The sequence below is a fragment of the Pholis gunnellus genome (genome assembly GCF_910591455.1).
Source record: "Pholis gunnellus genome assembly, chromosome: 2".
NCBI lineage: Eukaryota > Metazoa > Chordata > Actinopteri > Perciformes > Pholidae > Pholis > Pholis gunnellus.
The window spans coordinates 1,879,488-1,896,633 of record NC_136536.1 but is presented as its reverse complement, the minus strand read 5'-3'; the positions used below and the strand labels follow the sequence as shown (position 1 = coordinate 1,896,633).

Genomic DNA, 17,146 nt, shown 5'->3' with positions numbered 1-17,146 from the left:
CTCTCTCCTCTCTCTCCTCTCTCTCCTCTCCTCTCCTCTCCTCTCCTCTCTCCTCTCCTCTCCTCTCCTCTCCCCTCTCCTCTCCTCTCCTCTCTCCTCTCCTCTCCTCTCCTCTCTCCTCTCCTCTCCTCTCCTCTCCTCTCCTCTCCCCTCTCCTCTCCTCTCTCCTGTCCTCTCCTCTCTCCTCTCCTCTCCTCTCCTCTCCTCTCCTCTCCTCTCTCCTCTCCTCTCCTCTTTCCTCTCCTCTCTGTAGAATAAAATGTGTTTGATCAAATATGATGTTAAGCTTAGATTCAGTTTGTTTCTTCTTGACAGAACCGTTCGTCACACGTGATGTGTTCAGGGCCCGTCGGAAAGATAGAAATCTGGCGACTATGACAGTGTTCACAGCTTCTGGCTGAGATAAACGGTGGAGTTTTGGCGATTGTTTGAAAAAAAAGAAAAGCTTGTAAATCCAGCCAGCGTGCTTTGGGGTTCAGAGGGTTAATTCCTCTCCGGCCTTCCCTCACATCTCAAGCATCGTCTCAGCTTTCACTTAATCCTCTTTACCTCAGCGTGAGCTTCACTTCAGGGAGCAGAGATGTGATCGTGAAGAATAACGTGCTCGAGTGCTTTGATTCTTTTCATTTGCAGTCCTGTTCAGGTTCCTGCAGAGAGAGATGTAGCCTTTGTGTTCAGTCTGTAAGTCTGTGTGTGTGTGTGTGTGTGTGTGTGTGTGTGTGTGTGTGTGTGTGTGTGTGTGTGTGTGTGTGTGTGATGTTAGCTTCAGCAACATGAGATCACAGCGTAGCCTAACGTTTCTGTCCACATACCTCTGTGTTGTTTGCGTGTGATCCTTTAGACAACAGAGAGTTTTACGTTCTTCTTGCACAAATCCAGATGTTTCAGAACAGTTTGACTCTTCTGTTCCCTCGATTGATCAAACCTCTAGAAACACACTCGGTTCTGCTCTAATTCTCCACGTGTCTCGGCTGAAAGCAGAAGAATAGAGTAACAGTAAACCTTTACCTTTTAGCTTTTAAATATATAAATTAAGATGAAATAATAGAGAATGATTTTAACCAAAAAGGAAAACAGAACGGAGAGTTAATGTTGTCAAAGGGGGAATGACGACCATAATAAATAATAATAACATTGCCAGCGTTCCGCCTGCTGTTTACATCCATCAGAATATTATTCATCATGAACAGATTTATTTTGTCCAAAATGTTTCTCTCCTCGCGGTTCCTTCTAGGATCTAATCGTACCGACTTTAGAGACCTCCACACGATTCATAGATCAAAGGAGTTGTGATGAACAGCTGTTATTAGACTTTCAGTAGTTTGACATAATGGGCTCAACCGTCTATCAGAAAGGCCTCCAGCCGGCTAACTGCTGCTACGTTCAGCTAGCATAATGAACTCTGTTTTTAATAATTATCTGAGTCATTTGTGAAAAGAAAAACGTGAAACATTTGATGGTTTCAGGTTCTCAAATGTGAGAGTTTGTTGCTTTTGGCCATAAAGTGTGTTTTCTGTCTTGCTGGCATGAAGTGAAATCTGTGAGTGTTTGTTGGTTTGACTTAATGAAACCAAACCTGTATTCACATGTCTCTCTCTCTCTCTCTCTCTCTCTCTCTCTCTCTCTCTCTCTCTCTCTCTCTCTCTCTCTCTCTCTCTCTCTCTCTCTCTCTCTCTCTGTGTGTGTCTCTCTCTCTCGCTCTCTCTCTCTCTCTCTCTCTCTCTCTCTCTCTCTCTCTCTCTCTCTCTCCGCCCAGGGGAAGAGCAGGAGGCAGAGTGTGTTGTTTTAGTGCTGGCGGTGCTGAGGTGAGGAGGACATGGACACGTCGATCCGTCCTGTCAGTCAAACATTCACTGACCCTGCCACACACACACTGAAGGAGCGACACACACACACACACACACACACACACACACACACACACAGAAGAAGAAACACACACACACACACGTATAGCAACATTGACACAAAACCCACAGAAGTTAGGTTGAACCATTTGTACTTGACAATAACCCTCAGACCCTAAAGACAGAATAATTAAAGTGCGGAGATGCTGGAAGAAAAGTGGGAGAGTTGAGGATTCTCCTTGCTGCTACGACCGCTGCTGTCCACCAGAGGGCAGCGCTGAGGACTTAGTGAACAGAACTTGCTGCATCAGCGAGCTGTGAGGAAGAAGAAGAAGTGAGACACAAAGTCAAACCTGTCACTTTCTCTTGAAGCTTTGTTCGGACTGTTGTACATAAAGAGACTGAGCTGTAGAACTCTGCTTTTTCTGAATATTGCACCTGAACCCTGAACCTCTCGGCCCTTTATTGATCTACACAACAACACACTCTCTCTTTCTCTCGTGCTCTCGTCTCTCTCTATCTCTTTTTAATACACAAACACACACTTATGATTCACTTGAAAGTTAAGAGTGTAGATCAACGGAGTTTAGGGAGATAAACTTTAGCACCTTATTGTCCCGTAGAGGTCAGAGCGGTCGTTACCTCATCAGTCACTCGAGCAGACAGGAAGTAGAGAACCTGCCAGATGTGAGAGTAGAAGAAGAATTAAAAACAACAAACCAAAAAAACAACAACTCACTCACCATAGAGGACGGATGTGTTTACACTCTTAGAAATAAAGGTGCTAACTAGAACCATATGTGGTTCTTTGGCTTGTCCTCATTGGAGAACCCTTTTTGGTTCATGGTAGAACCTTTTGTAAAGGTTCCACCCGGGAAAGGGTTATGCCTAGAACCGTCTGTGTAAGGTTCCACACAGATCCCCCGAAAGGAGGTTCTACAGAGAACCCTTCTACGGTGTAATGGTTCCAACACAGAACATTCTCTGGTTCTATCCTGATCTTTTCCCTCATTCTAAGGGTGCTAACAAGAACCCACCCAGGGGTTCTACTGATACCCTTTTATATTCCAAAGGTTCCCTCGATAATCAACCAGGGGTATCTAAAGAGAACTCTTTTATATTTCAAGGGCTCTTCCGAGAACCTTTTTATATTCCAAGGGTTCCATCTAGAACTTACCCAGGTTTTTTTTTTTTACATAGGACCCTTTTATATTCCAACGTTTTAACTAAGGCTGACGTGGTGCAGTTCCCTTTTAACACCTGTGCTTTCAACAATCCTTGAAGAACTCTTTCTTCCACAAAGGGTTCTTTAGATGAAAAGGGTTTTTAATGGAACCCTTAGTGTCACAAAGAACCCTTGCATTGGGTTTGAAAGTAAACTAACAGACGTGTTGTTCTCCGGAGACGTCGTTGTTTACTGAGTATTGTTTGATATCCAGTCCAACTAATAACTCAGAGAGCGAGGAGACCGCCACGTTCTAGATCTTCAACATATATTCAGTATTTTATTTGAACAGGTATCCGTGTGGGTGTTGACGTTGACCGGGTTGAGAGGAAGTGATGTCGAGGGAAGTTCCCTTAATGGGGAGCAGGGGTTACTGTTCATGTACTCTGTGGAACGGAATCCTCAAAAGTAAAGGTTCTTCTGAAGCAAAAGGTTGGAACCCTATATTTCTAAGAGTGTACCTTCACCAATGAGCTTAGACACTATATACTTCAGTACGATTAAAACACGGAGACCCCAGTGGTCGACAGCAGGGACAGGAAGTGGACCCTCACATTACTCTTAGTAACCCCGTTCCCTCCTTTGCCTTTGACTCAGAAGTTCTCTTGATCAGTTGTGTGACGTGCAGGTGTTGCTGTTGAAAACGTTCCTCTTTGCACCTGATTTTTTTTACCTCTTTAGATCACGAGTAGACCATCCGACAACCCCCGAAACCTCTCTCGCCCCAACTCCACTCGCATTTATACTTTTACTTTATTTTTTCTTCAATCTGTATATATATATATATACGATCGTACGTTTTACTTGTCAAGAAGCAATGATAATTCCAGGATGCTGTTCTCAGTCTTTACTGTGTTCCCACCCGAACAGTGTGGCGACTGGCTGGGGACGTGTTGCACATTCCTTGAGCTCAGGACTTATTGCTAGTGTTGTTTTTGTGGTTTTGCTGTGAGGTCCATGCTGGTCTCGTCTGTCTCCGCAGTGGAGCCGACGATGTCCAACGTGGCCCTGAAACCCTTTTTTTTGCAAAGCTGGTTTAAAAAAAAAAAAAAACTGTATGTGAAGGAGAAGAGTCATTTCTTAGCATCAACCTGTCAGTCTTCTGTGTCGTTCACACTCGTGTTAATTTGACCATAATATTGCTGTTCAACCTTCGCCATTGTCTTTACTCGTCATCTTCTTTAAGCATGTTTGTGTATTAAACACTCAGTTGGTATGTGAAATAGCTGCTGCTGGAGAAAAAAGGTTTAAATTGTGCATGAAACATGACCGTATTACATTTCTTTTTACACCAAACATCCCATTAACCTGCAATGAGTCGGGACGTAGACATGAAATAAGAGTGGAACGGACATTCTCATTGAAGTCACGTAGCAGGATGGTCTGAGTGGCGGCCATTTTAATGTGTCGCGCTGCCATTGTGACCGCTGTAACGGGCTAGCGGACAGCTGGCTAGTTAGCTAGCTTGCTAATCCCACCATGCTTTCATGCTACACTGGTTACAGATAAAGAGCTGAACATTGGACTGGTGGCCAGTGGCAGCGCTGGGTTTAACGATCAAAGAAGGACTAGCTAACTAGCGGACAGCTGGCTAGTTAGCTAGCTTGCTAATTCCACCGTGCTTTCATGCTACACTGGTTACAGATATAGAGCTGAACAGCGAGCTGGTGGCCAGCAGCAGCAGCGCTGCGGTCTAACGATCCTTCTTCCATTTAACGGACCCACTGGAGTGTGTTGTCACCACAACAATGAACAACAATGGCTATTTTCCTCTTGTACTTGTGTAATGACCACTAAAAAACACTCCAATGTCCGTTCAGCTCATATTCTATTTCTATGATCCCGTGACTGTATTCTTAAATAAGAGGAAGGCAATGACAACACAGTACTCATCAACAACAGCATGTGCTGCCAGCATCGGGACCAGAGAGTGTGTGTGTGTGTCGGACCAATCAGACTCAACTTTCAAGGTTGTATCGTAACAGCAGTAACTGTAAACCTGGGCGCTAACATCGCTGAGTCTTTAACAGGACTTGAAGCACTCAGACACACTTGTTGTTTTTCCTGCTGATATTGTTGCCGGCTGCCAGAAAACAATCAATCCTCCAAAGCACCAGGTGTTCAAGCACACAACTGTTTCACACACCAATCAGTTGCCACGTCAATGTGTACTGTATCTTAGGAGACGGCCTGTGAGTGTAGATTCCGGTTCCTCAGGCCTCAGAAGGACTACTTATTCCGTATGTGACAGTATGTAGCATGTACATAGATGATCCCTCACTCTGTATATATAAAACGTGTACAGGTTTGATACAGCTATTCACACTCTGGCTTTTAATTTTTTTTTGTTTTTCCTTTATAAAAGTCATAGCAATATTTCTGCAATCAATAAAGAAAGCCAAGGTGAAGGGATGAGTTTGGTTGTGTTTCTTTAGAGAGGGAGAAATGACTGTGAATGATCAAACTGTGAGACTAAAGTGATGACAGGTTGTTGTTTTCTCCTTGCTGTTTTAACATGCTGGATCCAAAAGGCTGGAGTGAAGTACGTTGTATATGAGTATAACACACTGATTATTTTTTATCAATGAAAGCCATAAAGGTGACAGAGGTCTGTTTGTGTTCGAGGGGTGCACCGTGTTTGAGCGCAGACCTTTTAAGAAGCAAATGGGATGTGAACACCTAATAAAACAAATAAAAACCATGTAATTACTTTTTTTTTCTTGTGATAAATCCTTGGAAACTATGTCGACATCTAGTGTGATAGATTATGTCATCACCAATACAGGGATTTGGCAGTTTGCTGGCAAACTCTTATTTAAAGTCTGCTACTCAATTTTGGGGTCTTTATGTAGTCAGAGCTTGTGCTAAAAGAACATTTAAAACGTCAAATGTTTCTGGCTCTGGCGCCATCTAGTGGTGAGGTTGCAGATTGCAACAAACTGAAACTTCTCCCGTGTAGAACTACGCTGTTAGGTTTGTCCGTTCTGGGCTGCTGTAGAAACTGCTCATTCTAAGCTAACGGCAATGTTTCAGGGGATTATACACTAAACAAAACATACTTCATTAACAGTGTATACCATTTCTGCCAATAGATACACCTAAATGCTCCATACTGTTCCTTTAAGATCTGGTATAGATGGTAGATTTGGTATTTAATTCAAGCTAGGATTCAGGAAGCATACCCGTGTGTTTTTCTTGTAGCTTACACGATAGTATGAAGTCTTTTCGTCTTCATTAGTGGAGCACTTATGGCATTTGACAAAGATACACTCATCGACGGATGGATTCATTCTTGGAGAGCAGACCTTGAGATAATATCCGGGATAGCCGCGATGGCAGCTCAGCTAACACAGCAACATATCCTACAAAACGGTTTGTATGAACTCCTATGAAAAGTTACTGGATGAGACCAGACCAGGCCAATACAGTCTCACCAGGATCGGGAGGTCGGTGCCTGTTGTCCCCACGTCTTTAGAGGGACCTGGCTCCTGGATCAAGCTGCACCTGATTGGTGGACCACAAGATCTCTGGTGGTGATGCTTGGAGCTCAAACATGGTCAAAGTTGATGGACACTAATTCCCTGATGTTAAGTTTTAAATGTTAAAATGTGGGCCATGTTGCCCAGAAAATGACTTTGTTGCTGCTGTTTACATTCCTTCTGATGCAAATAATGAAAAAGCACCTTGTGTTGGATAATCACAATAGATTCTCCTTGAATGTAAGCCTCTTAACTCAAGTCTTTGCTGGTGCTGTAGAGGTTTTAAATGATATCCATAAACAGAATAGAAATGTACATGCATCACATTTACTTTACCAAAATACGTACGTTGTTTTATGCATGTTTGTGTAAATTGCTTTAAATCTGTATTTGACGCGTCTCCTCGTGGTGACATGAAACACGATCAACAGAATCCACGACAGACGGAGACAAAGAGGTCGTCTTTATTGTCAGAATATGTAAAACGTTGTCACGGCCTCGGCAGGAAGAGACTGAAGTTTGAACACATAATGAGTCTTGTACGATAATGGTTTCCTTCTTCTTTTTCACAGCTGCTCTAATGTTGTTTTTTAATGATACATCATTTGTACAGCATCCTCAGTCGTGGCATCAATATCAGTCTGTTTTGTCGCTTTAGATTCTTAAAGTCGTCCTTGTCGTCCGGTGCAGTGGGTTGTTGCCTTATTGGATGAAAGTAAATGGTCGGGAGTGAGTACATTGTTATTCATTTAAAGATCCTTTGGGTGAGACTCTCTGGCTCTTCATTATCGAGGCGACCGTGGTCTCGTCCTCGGGCGTCTGCGGATCTGACGCCCACGGGTTCCGTCCACACAGGACCGTGGGAATAGCGTATCCCCGAAACTGGAAACACACACAGGCAACAAACCAACGTAACTATTTAATGAACTGCCGTGATCCTGGTCGAGAACATAAAGGTGCGTGACGGAGGATTACCTGTCTGTTCATGAAGATATAGATGACGGGGTTGTAGACGGTGCTGCTTTTAGCCAAGTAAACCGGTATGGTGGCGACGACGGGGTCGATATATAAACTGGAGTCCATGATGACCGCGAGGGCCATGACGGCGTATGGCAGCCAGGTCACCAGGAAGGCCAGCACCATCACCACGATCATACGCGCCACCTGCGCCTCCACGCGGTGTGTGCTGCCCGTCTCGGATATCTGCAGCTTGGTCACCTGACGAACAATACAGGAAGAGAGACTTCATCGTGAAGCTGGTCCGAGCAAAACGCTCTTTGTGATCTTTGAGACATGCCCCGGTGTTACTCACCCGGCGTAGAGTCCACAGGAGTTGCGAGTAAGACACTATGATGATGGAGAAGGGCACGGCGAAGCAGAGGAAGAAGTACATGACGATGTACGACATGTTCCCCGCGTCCCGGCTGTACCAGTTCGGGGCGCAGGAGGTCTTGACGCCCTCCAGCTCGTAGCTTCCCCAACCGAACAGAGGCGGAGTGTTCCACACGAAGGACCAGAGCCAGGACAGCACCACTCCTGCTACAGCGTGTCTGAGGACAACGGAGACGGAGCGTCACATACCTGGAAGGAGCAATCAAAGACTTGTAGTCTGGGCGATGAGATACTGACGGTCACGTCTGTACCTGGTCTGGAACAGGACCGCCCCCATGGGATAGCACACCACGATGTAGCGTTCGACCGAAATCACTCCGATTGTACACAGACTCGCTATACCTGAAAAAAAAGAAGGAATATATAAAGAATTTTATTATTTTTGTGAAATACATCTCGTGATTTAACAATTGATGACATGCAAATTCACGTTTACGAACGAATACTTTCACTTCTGATATTTGGATTTAAAGTGTAAATCCTCTAGATGAAGGGATTGTGCTTCTAGTTTATCACTCTGGAGTTCTTGGGCTGCGTCTCAATTTATATACTAACGTGCTATTTTTTTCAGAATTGTGGACATATTTCCAATTTTTTATGTGCATTCAAATTGTAATTCAGCATTCTTACAGGAATGTTAGCATAGACACCATATGAATCTCCATCAGTGGTCCACAGGCTCAGTCCTCCTGCAGCGATAGATCTTTTAGACTTTAAGTACATTGACAGGATTATGAGTATTTTAACACAACTAATTGCTACTTTCACAAGTAAGTCACCCGAGCACCTCTTTCCTCACAGTGCTGACGAGACCAAACCAGGTTCACACTACATGTACCCACCGAAAAAAGAGACGGCAAAGCCCTCCAACACGCAGCCCGCGCGTCCCAGGCTGAAGTACCCCATGGCGCTGGTGACCGTGGTGGGCAGACCTCCACACACGGCACAGCCCAGGTCACACACGGCCAGGTTCACCAGGGCGTAGCTGAGCGGCTGCCTCAGCTGCCTGTGTCTCACCGTCACCACGATCACCAGGACGTTGAGGAGGATCCCGGCCACGGAGAACGTGCCCATGATCACGGCCAGCGCGGTGTAGCCGGTCCGAGACAAGAGCTCTGGGTTGGCCGAGGAGTTCCCATCGTGCAGAGGGAGGCGCTCCATATTCCTGCTCGACTGTAGATCAGAAGCTTCACTGGTATTAGAACGTAAGAGTCGGCGGTTTATCTACAACCTCAGACTCCAAAATCTAGTAAAAAAACGACACAATAAAAAAAATCAGTGTGGTAATCCAACAATATGAACACCTCTCCTGTGTTAATGCTGCATGTTTGCTGCTCTGCTGAGGAGAGATCACACCTTCCTTAATAAGCCCGACGACAGGAGGGGAGGCTCTGTGAAATGTAATTATTGAAAAAACTAAATCCGTGGATCCGGATTGTGGGGACAATAATTCAGTCTAATATCCTGTTAAGACTGCACTTTCCATGATTGGAAATGATCAGCTGCTCCTGAGTGATGAAGCAGGGATTCAGCAGCACAATGATGGGTTTGAGGATCACAGCTAAACGCTACTGGTTAAAGGCGTCCACGGAGCATTATGGAGTCTTAATGTCATTTTCATATGCACTGAATTACTCGGTGACGTTGGATTAGCTGACACATGTCAGCCGAACAAACACAATACGGTGCTTAGATTCAAACCCATCAGGCTCTTTATACCAGTCAATCAAGCCCCTTTTTAAAGAGGTCAGAGGTCAACGCCAGCTTAAGAAAAGAGAGTTACGGCAGGAGTGTACAGGACTGACTGTGTTGATCAAAATCACTTAGTAATCCCAGAACCTTTTGCTTCTGAAGAACCCTTTTTTTTTTTTAATAAAAGGTTTTTCAAGGTTTCGTTAAGTGTTCCGTCAAGAACTTTTTTCATCCTAAGAACCCTTTGTTGGAAGAGAGAGTTCCTTTAGTTTGTTGAAAGCAGAGGTGTTAAGAGGGAACGCCTACAATCCAGAACCACCACCTCAAAAAAACTGTGTTTGAGAACCATGATTGTTGTTGGATGAGCTGCACCACATCCGTCCCGGCCCTTTAGGGTTCCAGATGAAACCATTGGGATAGAATAGGGATCTTCGTTTAATCCCCCTGGGTGGGTTCTAGATGGAATCCTTGGAACATAAAAGGGTTCTATATTAAACCCGTGGGATATTAAAGGATTCCAGGTAGAGCCCCATGTGGTGGGTTCTAGATGAAATCCTTTAGACCCGAAGGGGACTTGGTAGAACCCTTTGTGTGGGTTGTAGATGAAACCCTTGGGATATTCAAGGAACCCAGGTAGAACCTCATGGGGTGTGTTCTAAATGAAATCCTTGGAACATAAAGGGTTCTTAGTTGAACCTTCTCGGTAAGTTATATTATATTTAACCCCAAACAACCTTTTCTTCACTTATTATTAGTTTGAATACACTGTTTTATTTTTCAAAGTTCAAGACCAAAATTTGAACTTTTAGTTTCAATATTTTCTTTTCAAATGATCAAAACTATTGTCCTGGATTTGGCTCCATAGGTTCACGAGTTATTGTATTTTTCAGTGCAGTTCCCCTCCCGGTCACCAGAGGGCGCCACAGAAACTGCAGCTGCAGCTCCCAACGCTCTTTAAAGCAGCCGAGTTTGATCAGCGAGCGGTAAACAAGTCCAGTTCAACATGGCGGCCTCCGTGAGGAAAGCAGCCCACGACATCGAGACGCGAAAGCGGACCGACGATGTGCTTCTATCGGAGGGAATCGACTTCAGCTCCCTGCTGCTCTCTCAGGCCGTGCTGGACGGACTGTCCTCCGCGGGCTTCCGGAAGCCGTCCCCGATCCAGCTCAAGGCGATCCCGCTGGGCCGCTGCGGACTAGGTGGGTTCATCGGAACTGCGTGGTGCGTTACGGAAAGCCGAAAGGGCCGTTTTATGAGCCGTTTTTACACAAAAAAACGTCGCTGCCTTTTACGCCGTTTAAAGCGGTCAAAAACGAAACTTTTAACGTTGTTTAAAACGGTCAAAAAATCGCTCAGAACACCATTGTGATAGACATTAGCTATTATTCAGAGGAGAAAACAAAACCTTTATTTTGAAATTCAGCACTGTCACAAATGATAAAAACACTATTTACACGTTTAGGGATTAATACAAAATAGGCCAACTCACTTTTAGATGCTTCAGAAACAGGAGGTCTGAAAATATCTACATTTGAGTAAACATTTTGCAGCCAAATGAAACAGTTTACATGATATTCAACCTTTGTTTCTCTATAATGCATTTAATACTTTACTTTATTGTCTTTGTACAAACCCTGTACAGAAACAAGTCGTCCATGAACATGAGATACGAGTTTACAGATAATTACAACCCCTCTTCGTCATTATGGAGGCTGGTTTATGGGCAGATCTCTGAGTTACACTCTTTTGTTTCCTCACGGTTCATTCTGTTGGTACTTCCTCTGGTGTTTCAGAGAATAATGCAGCGCGTGGAGGATGAAGGCCTCCGCACATACTCGGAGCTTGTGCGAGTGTAAACAAAGCTTTAGGTTGTCTGTGTTTTTTTAAAAGTGCTGTTGCCTGCAGCTATGAATTAGTGAGTCATTAATCACAGTGTACTTGAAGTAAACGCCTCTGATTGGTCCTTCAGTTTAAGCGCTTTATTTGATGCAGCAGATTTGACGCTGAAGACGGCGAAGCAATCGATATCGCACGCAGTCGAGTGAAATGAACCGTGGAAGCCCGCTCTTGTGAATCGTGATTATTCTGACTCGTGCACTATGAGTCAGAGTAACTTCATCATCTACCATCTGTCGTTTCAGACCTGATCGTACAGGCCAAGTCCGGCACGGGGAAGACGTGCGTGTTCTGCACCGTCGCCCTGGACTCTCTGGTTCTGGAGAATCCTGCAACTCAGGTGAGTGGATTCAGTCTTCAGGCATCTTCTTTTTTTAGGAAAACAAAACTTTTATTTTGAAATTCACCACTGCTCAACAACAGGTGGTCATGAGAAGTAATCCCTTTGGTTTTTTAGGGTCTTATTCTGATGGGGTTTAAGCAGCTCAGTGTCAAAAGTGTAAATGAAAGAAGGCAATTATCATAGCAGAAGGAACATCTGCTCTCGTTGACGAACCGACTGCAATCATATTAGCTGCAGGGTCTTACTGATTGTGGATGACTCGGCATCTAGCCGTCCTTAATCTGCAATCAAATGTAAGTGGTTAACATTTAACGTTGTTCTCAAGCGACCCCCTCTTTTCTTGCTCCTGCAGGTTCTCGTCCTGGCTCCCACACGTGAGATAGCGGTGCAGATACACTCGGTGGTGATGGCCATCGGCTGCACCATGGAGGGCCTCGAGTGCCACGTTTTCATCGGGGGCCGACCCGTGAGTCAGGACAAAACCCATCTGAAGAAGTGCCACGTGGCGGTGGGCTCGCCCGGTAAGAGGCCCAAGGACTGTTAATTAGAGAGGCACGGCACTGTTTGTGTAACCGCTCAGGGGTGTGACAAATATCACGGTTCGGTGCATTTTTACGGTGCAATAGGGAAGTCCGCACAATCAGCAGTTGCCTCATCCAAAATGTAATTATTTGAAATTAGAGCTTTGATAAGGCAAAGTGTAATTACACATATCTAAAATTAGAGCTTTGATTAGGCAAAGTGTAAACTACACATATCTAAAATTAGAGCTTTGATAAGGCAAAGTGTAATTACACATATCTAAAATTAGAGCTTTGACAAGGCAAAGTGTAATTACACATATCTAAAATTAGAGCTTTGATAAGGCAAAGTGTAATTACACATATCTAAAATTAGAGCTTTTATTAGGCAAAGTGTAATTATAGATATCTAAAATTAGAGCTTTATTAGGTAAAGTGTAATTATAGATATCTAAAATTAGAGCTTTATTAGGTAAAGTGTAATTATAGATATCTAAAATTAGAGCTTTATTAGGTAAAGTGTAATTACACATATCTAAAATTAGAGCTTTGATTAGGCAAAGTGTAATTACACATATCTAAAATTAGAGCTTTGATTAGGCAAAGTGTAATTACACATATCTAAAATTAGAGCTTTGATAAGGCAAAGTGTAATTACACATATCTAAAATTAGAGCTTTGATTAGGCAAAGTGTAAATTACACATTTCTAAAATTAGAGCTTTGATTAGGCAAAGTGTAATTTACAGATAAAATTATTGCTTTGATTAGGCAAAGTGTAATTATAGATATCTAAAATTAGAGCTTTATTAGGTAAAGTGTAACTATAGATATCTAAAATTAGAGCTTTATTAGGTAAAGTGTAATTATAGATATCTAAAATTAGAGCTTTATTAGGTAAAGTGTAATTACACTATCTAAAATTAGAGCTTTGATTAGGCAAAGTGTAAATTACACATTTCTAAAATTAGAGCTTTGATTAGGCAAAGTGTAATTTACAGATAAAATTAGAGCTTTGATTAGGCAAAGTGTAATTTACAGATAAAATTAGAGCTGACAGCAACTGGTGCGCTGTCAAATCTTCCCGGGTTAAACTTGTGCTTCAGAATTTCTGTTCCGCTTGTACGAGTCAAAGACATAAACAGCCGTCCGGGTCACGGGGCGTACCGGAAGAATGTCGCATGCCGAACGTTTTAATACAAACGCGGGTGTCCTTGCACCCTTGTAACCCGCCATGCTGCTATTTGTACTCTGTCACGCTGCAACGCAGGTCGCATCAAGCAGCTTATCGAGCTGGGCATGTTATCCACCGCCAGCATCAGACTGTTTGTTCTGGACGAGGCAGACAAGCTGCTGGAGGAGGGCAGCTTCCAGGAGCAGATCAAGTGAGATGGACAGATGCTCATATTTAACCATATCACAACCATAATCATATGATGTGATATGGTTGTCAGACTCCAGCCTTTCATCACAAATCTGTATGAATGAAATGTCATTAATTAGAACCCACCTCCTCCGCTTGTCTCCTCAGCTGGATCTTCTCCTCTCTGCCGGTGAACAAACAGATGCTCGCGCTCTCCGCCACCTACCCAGAATCCCTTGCCCAGTACCTCACCCGCTACATGAGAGAGCCCACTTTTGTCCGACTCAATCCCAGCGACATGGGCCTTAAAGGTAAGACCGCAGTCAGGTGTGTATTCACAGATACAGTGACATGTGATGTGCAGACACACCACCAAAACCCTGTGAGTGATTTCCCCCCATCCCATAAAAACACAAGAGTTAAGCTTGAATTAATGATCTCTGTTGCATGTTGTCCTTGTGTTGCCCCCTGCAGGTCTGAAGCAGTACTACAAGCTGGTGCCGTCCCATCCTGTACCTCACAAGATCTTCCAGGAGAAAGTGCAGCACTTGTTGGAGCTTTTTAGTAAAATCCCATTCAACCAGGCTCTGGTGTTCTCCAACCTCCACACAAGGTATGTTAATGGTTCGTGTCCTCAGAGGTTCTCTTGATGATCTGTATTGTTCGATGACGTGTGTCTTGAGGATCGGTGTGCTTTGCTCCCACAGGGCTCAGCACCTGGCAGACATCCTGTCCTCCAAAGGTCTACCTGCTGCTTGTATCTCAGGTGAGACTTTCACATTTTACCCGAAGGTGTAATGGACCACTGTCGATCCGTACGGATCCCCCTCAAGGTTCTTCGCGCATGTGAACCTCATACACAGATTTAACGTTAACCATCACAGTGTAAATAAAGCTTCACTGACTCAGTAGAACATGTTTCTAGTCTCTGATCAGGTTTCATTGTAAACAACCAATCAGTGTTTAAACCAACAGGAGCAGAGCTAGTAACGTTAGCAGCACCGCTAACCGTTATTAAAAAAGTGATGAAGACTTTTCGTGAGCGTAACTTTTGTGTCCGTTTTTGATCTGATTTAATGCGACCGTGTGCAGGCGGTCTGAGTCAGGACCAGAGACTGGAGGCCATGTCCAAACTGAAGCAGTACCAGTGCAGGGTGCTGATCTCCACTGACCTGGTGAGACACACACACACACACACACACACATATACCTAATGTGTGTGTGTGTTAAGCAGCTTCTTTAATCCTGCTCCTCCTTCCCTTCCTGTCAGACCTCCAGAGGTATCGATGCAGAGAAAGTGAACTTGGTGATAAACCTGGACGTGCCGAAGGACTGGGAGACCTACATGCACCGGATTGGACGAGCCGGACGCTTCGGTTTGTCCACAAACGCTTTATTCTTCAATATCTAATCCTGCTTTCTCTGAATATTATTCCTCCTCCGGCTTTGTAATTATTAATATATTTTATTTGACCTACACCTAGGGCCGTCGGACGTCTCGTCTCTCTCGTGGTCGTATTATGTTTCATCTGTTGCTCAGAATTAAACTTAATTTGCTTCCCGACGGCGTTAAACATAATTTTAGTGAGTGTGTCCCACCCAGCAAGGTCAACAGGGTCCTAATCATCTGCAAACCGTGTGTGTGTGTGTGTGTGTGTGTGTGTGTGTGTGTGTGTGTGTGTGTGTGTGTGTGTGTGTGTGTGTGTGTGTGTGTGTGTGTGTGTGTGTGTGTGTGTGTGTGTGTGAGAGAGAGATCCCTGAACACACACACACACACCCCCCCCTCCTTCAGCCCTCCCTGTTATTTGAAGTGGCTTCTCATCAGGATTACATTTTGTTTTCAGGCACTCAGGGGCTGGCTGTGACCTACTGTTGCCATGGCGAGGAGGAGAACAAGATGATGGCCATCGCTCAGAAGTGCGGCCTGAGTTTGTCCACGTTGCCATGTGAGTCCTACACACACACACACACACACACACACACACAGGAGGAGTTTCATACGGGAGCGTGGGGGAACTTTACTTTAATGTGATCTGTGGTCCTTTTCTAGCCGTCATAGAGCCGGGGTTGATGGACGAGTCGTGTGACTGGGACGTCTGCACCGAGGCGTCCGCTCCGGGCGCTTCAGCTCCGCTCTCCTCCCGGACGCAGAAGAAGAAGAAGCAGCAGCAGCAGCATCGGGACGCGGATCAAACCATGGAGCACAGCGGTCAAAGGAAGCCCGACAAGAACGTTCATGCAGACCGACCGGGAGCGCACGACGGAGGGAAACCCAGAAAAACGTCTCCCGATGAGGACGCTCTCCAGCAGCAGCGTCGTCCTCCTCTTCCTCTTCTTCCTCCTCCGGCGGCGGCGGCGGCGACTCGCAAAGAGCTGCAGGACGCTCTGCCGAAGATCCCTCCTCTCAGCTCCTTCAAGAGCCGCAGGTCGAGGTTCGTGGCCTTCGAGGAGGCCGAGCGGGACTTCCACGGCTTCATCACGGCGGGGCCGGGGAGGTCGGTGGAGGTCATCAGGGAGTTCGGAGGCGGAGGCGGAGGGGACGGGGACCAGAGCGGGTATACGGAGTCCTTCATGCTCGACGACGCTGACGGAGGTGAACGTTTAAAACTAAAGAGAGGACGGAGGAAATCTGACTTTTCGCCTCTGAGGTCGGTTTCTGGTTCTTCGAGCTCACAACCGGACGACGACGACGATGAGACGAATCGGACCGGAGGAGGCGACTGCGGAGCGTTCAAGACCGAAGCCGGACCAACACCCACCGCGTTCAAGCCGAAGGCAGACGCCGCTACATCCAGAGCTGCTGCTACGCCCGAAATGTGTCGCCAGACATCCTGCGTGTCCAGAGGCAGAGCGCCGCCTCCGCCCGAGAGACGCGAATCCAGACCGAGCGAGCCGAAGACCAGCAGACACGAATCCAGAAAGATTCAAGAGAAGACTGAGAGACAGAGCGAGAAGAGTTCAGAGCAGAAGAGGGAAAGGGAGGAAAGCGAACGTGACGATGATGATGATGAAGAAGAGGAGGAGGAGGAAGAGGAAGAAGAAGAAGAGTGGAGCGCTGAAGCTTACTGGAGAACCAGCTACAGAGCCTGGAACGACTACTACGCCTCCGTGTCTCCTCTCCAGCAGCGAGGTCACCAGAGCTACTACGGCGCCGCCCAGAGCTGGATGGCGGCGTATCGTATGAACGCCGTCTACGTGGAGGAGCTCCTGAAGCGCTGACCGTCTGCTCAGCAGCGAGAAGATGAGTCTGAATGTCTGGAAAGAAGGAAGGTTTGCACCTCCGGTCTCACACATTGCACTTTTTTTGAGTGTTTTTTTCTTTTCTTTACTTTTTTTTGGTCAATGAATTCATACCATGTGTCTTTTCTAAATAAATGACCAGTATGGAG

At 45.3% G+C, this 17,146-nt stretch overlaps 2 protein-coding genes across 2 annotated transcripts; one reads left to right on the top strand and one right to left on the bottom strand.

Moving 5' to 3' along the window:
• Positions 1 to 7,292: 7,292 nt before the first annotated feature.
• On the bottom strand, positions 7,293 to 9,104 carry LOC306707798 (parapinopsin-like; the record flags this gene model as incomplete). The annotated part of the gene is made up of 5 exons (XM_079175411.1): positions 7,293 to 7,433; positions 7,527 to 7,769; positions 7,864 to 8,101; positions 8,195 to 8,285; positions 8,786 to 9,104. 5 exons carry the CDS (start codon positions 9,102 to 9,104, stop codon positions 7,293 to 7,295), a joined length of 1,032 nt encoding a protein of 343 aa, XP_079031537.1.
• A 1,533-nt stretch (positions 9,105 to 10,637) lies between these two features.
• ddx20 (DEAD (Asp-Glu-Ala-Asp) box polypeptide 20) lies at positions 10,638 to 17,146 on the top strand. Its single transcript, XM_079182045.1, has 11 exons — positions 10,638 to 10,834; positions 11,777 to 11,871; positions 12,227 to 12,395; positions 13,665 to 13,779; positions 13,926 to 14,068; positions 14,232 to 14,370; positions 14,465 to 14,523; positions 14,850 to 14,932; positions 15,028 to 15,133; positions 15,602 to 15,703; positions 15,808 to 17,146. Exons 1-11 carry the CDS (start codon positions 10,639 to 10,641, stop codon positions 16,974 to 16,976), a joined length of 2,376 nt encoding a protein of 791 aa, XP_079038171.1. The 5' UTR covers position 10,638; the 3' UTR covers positions 16,977 to 17,146.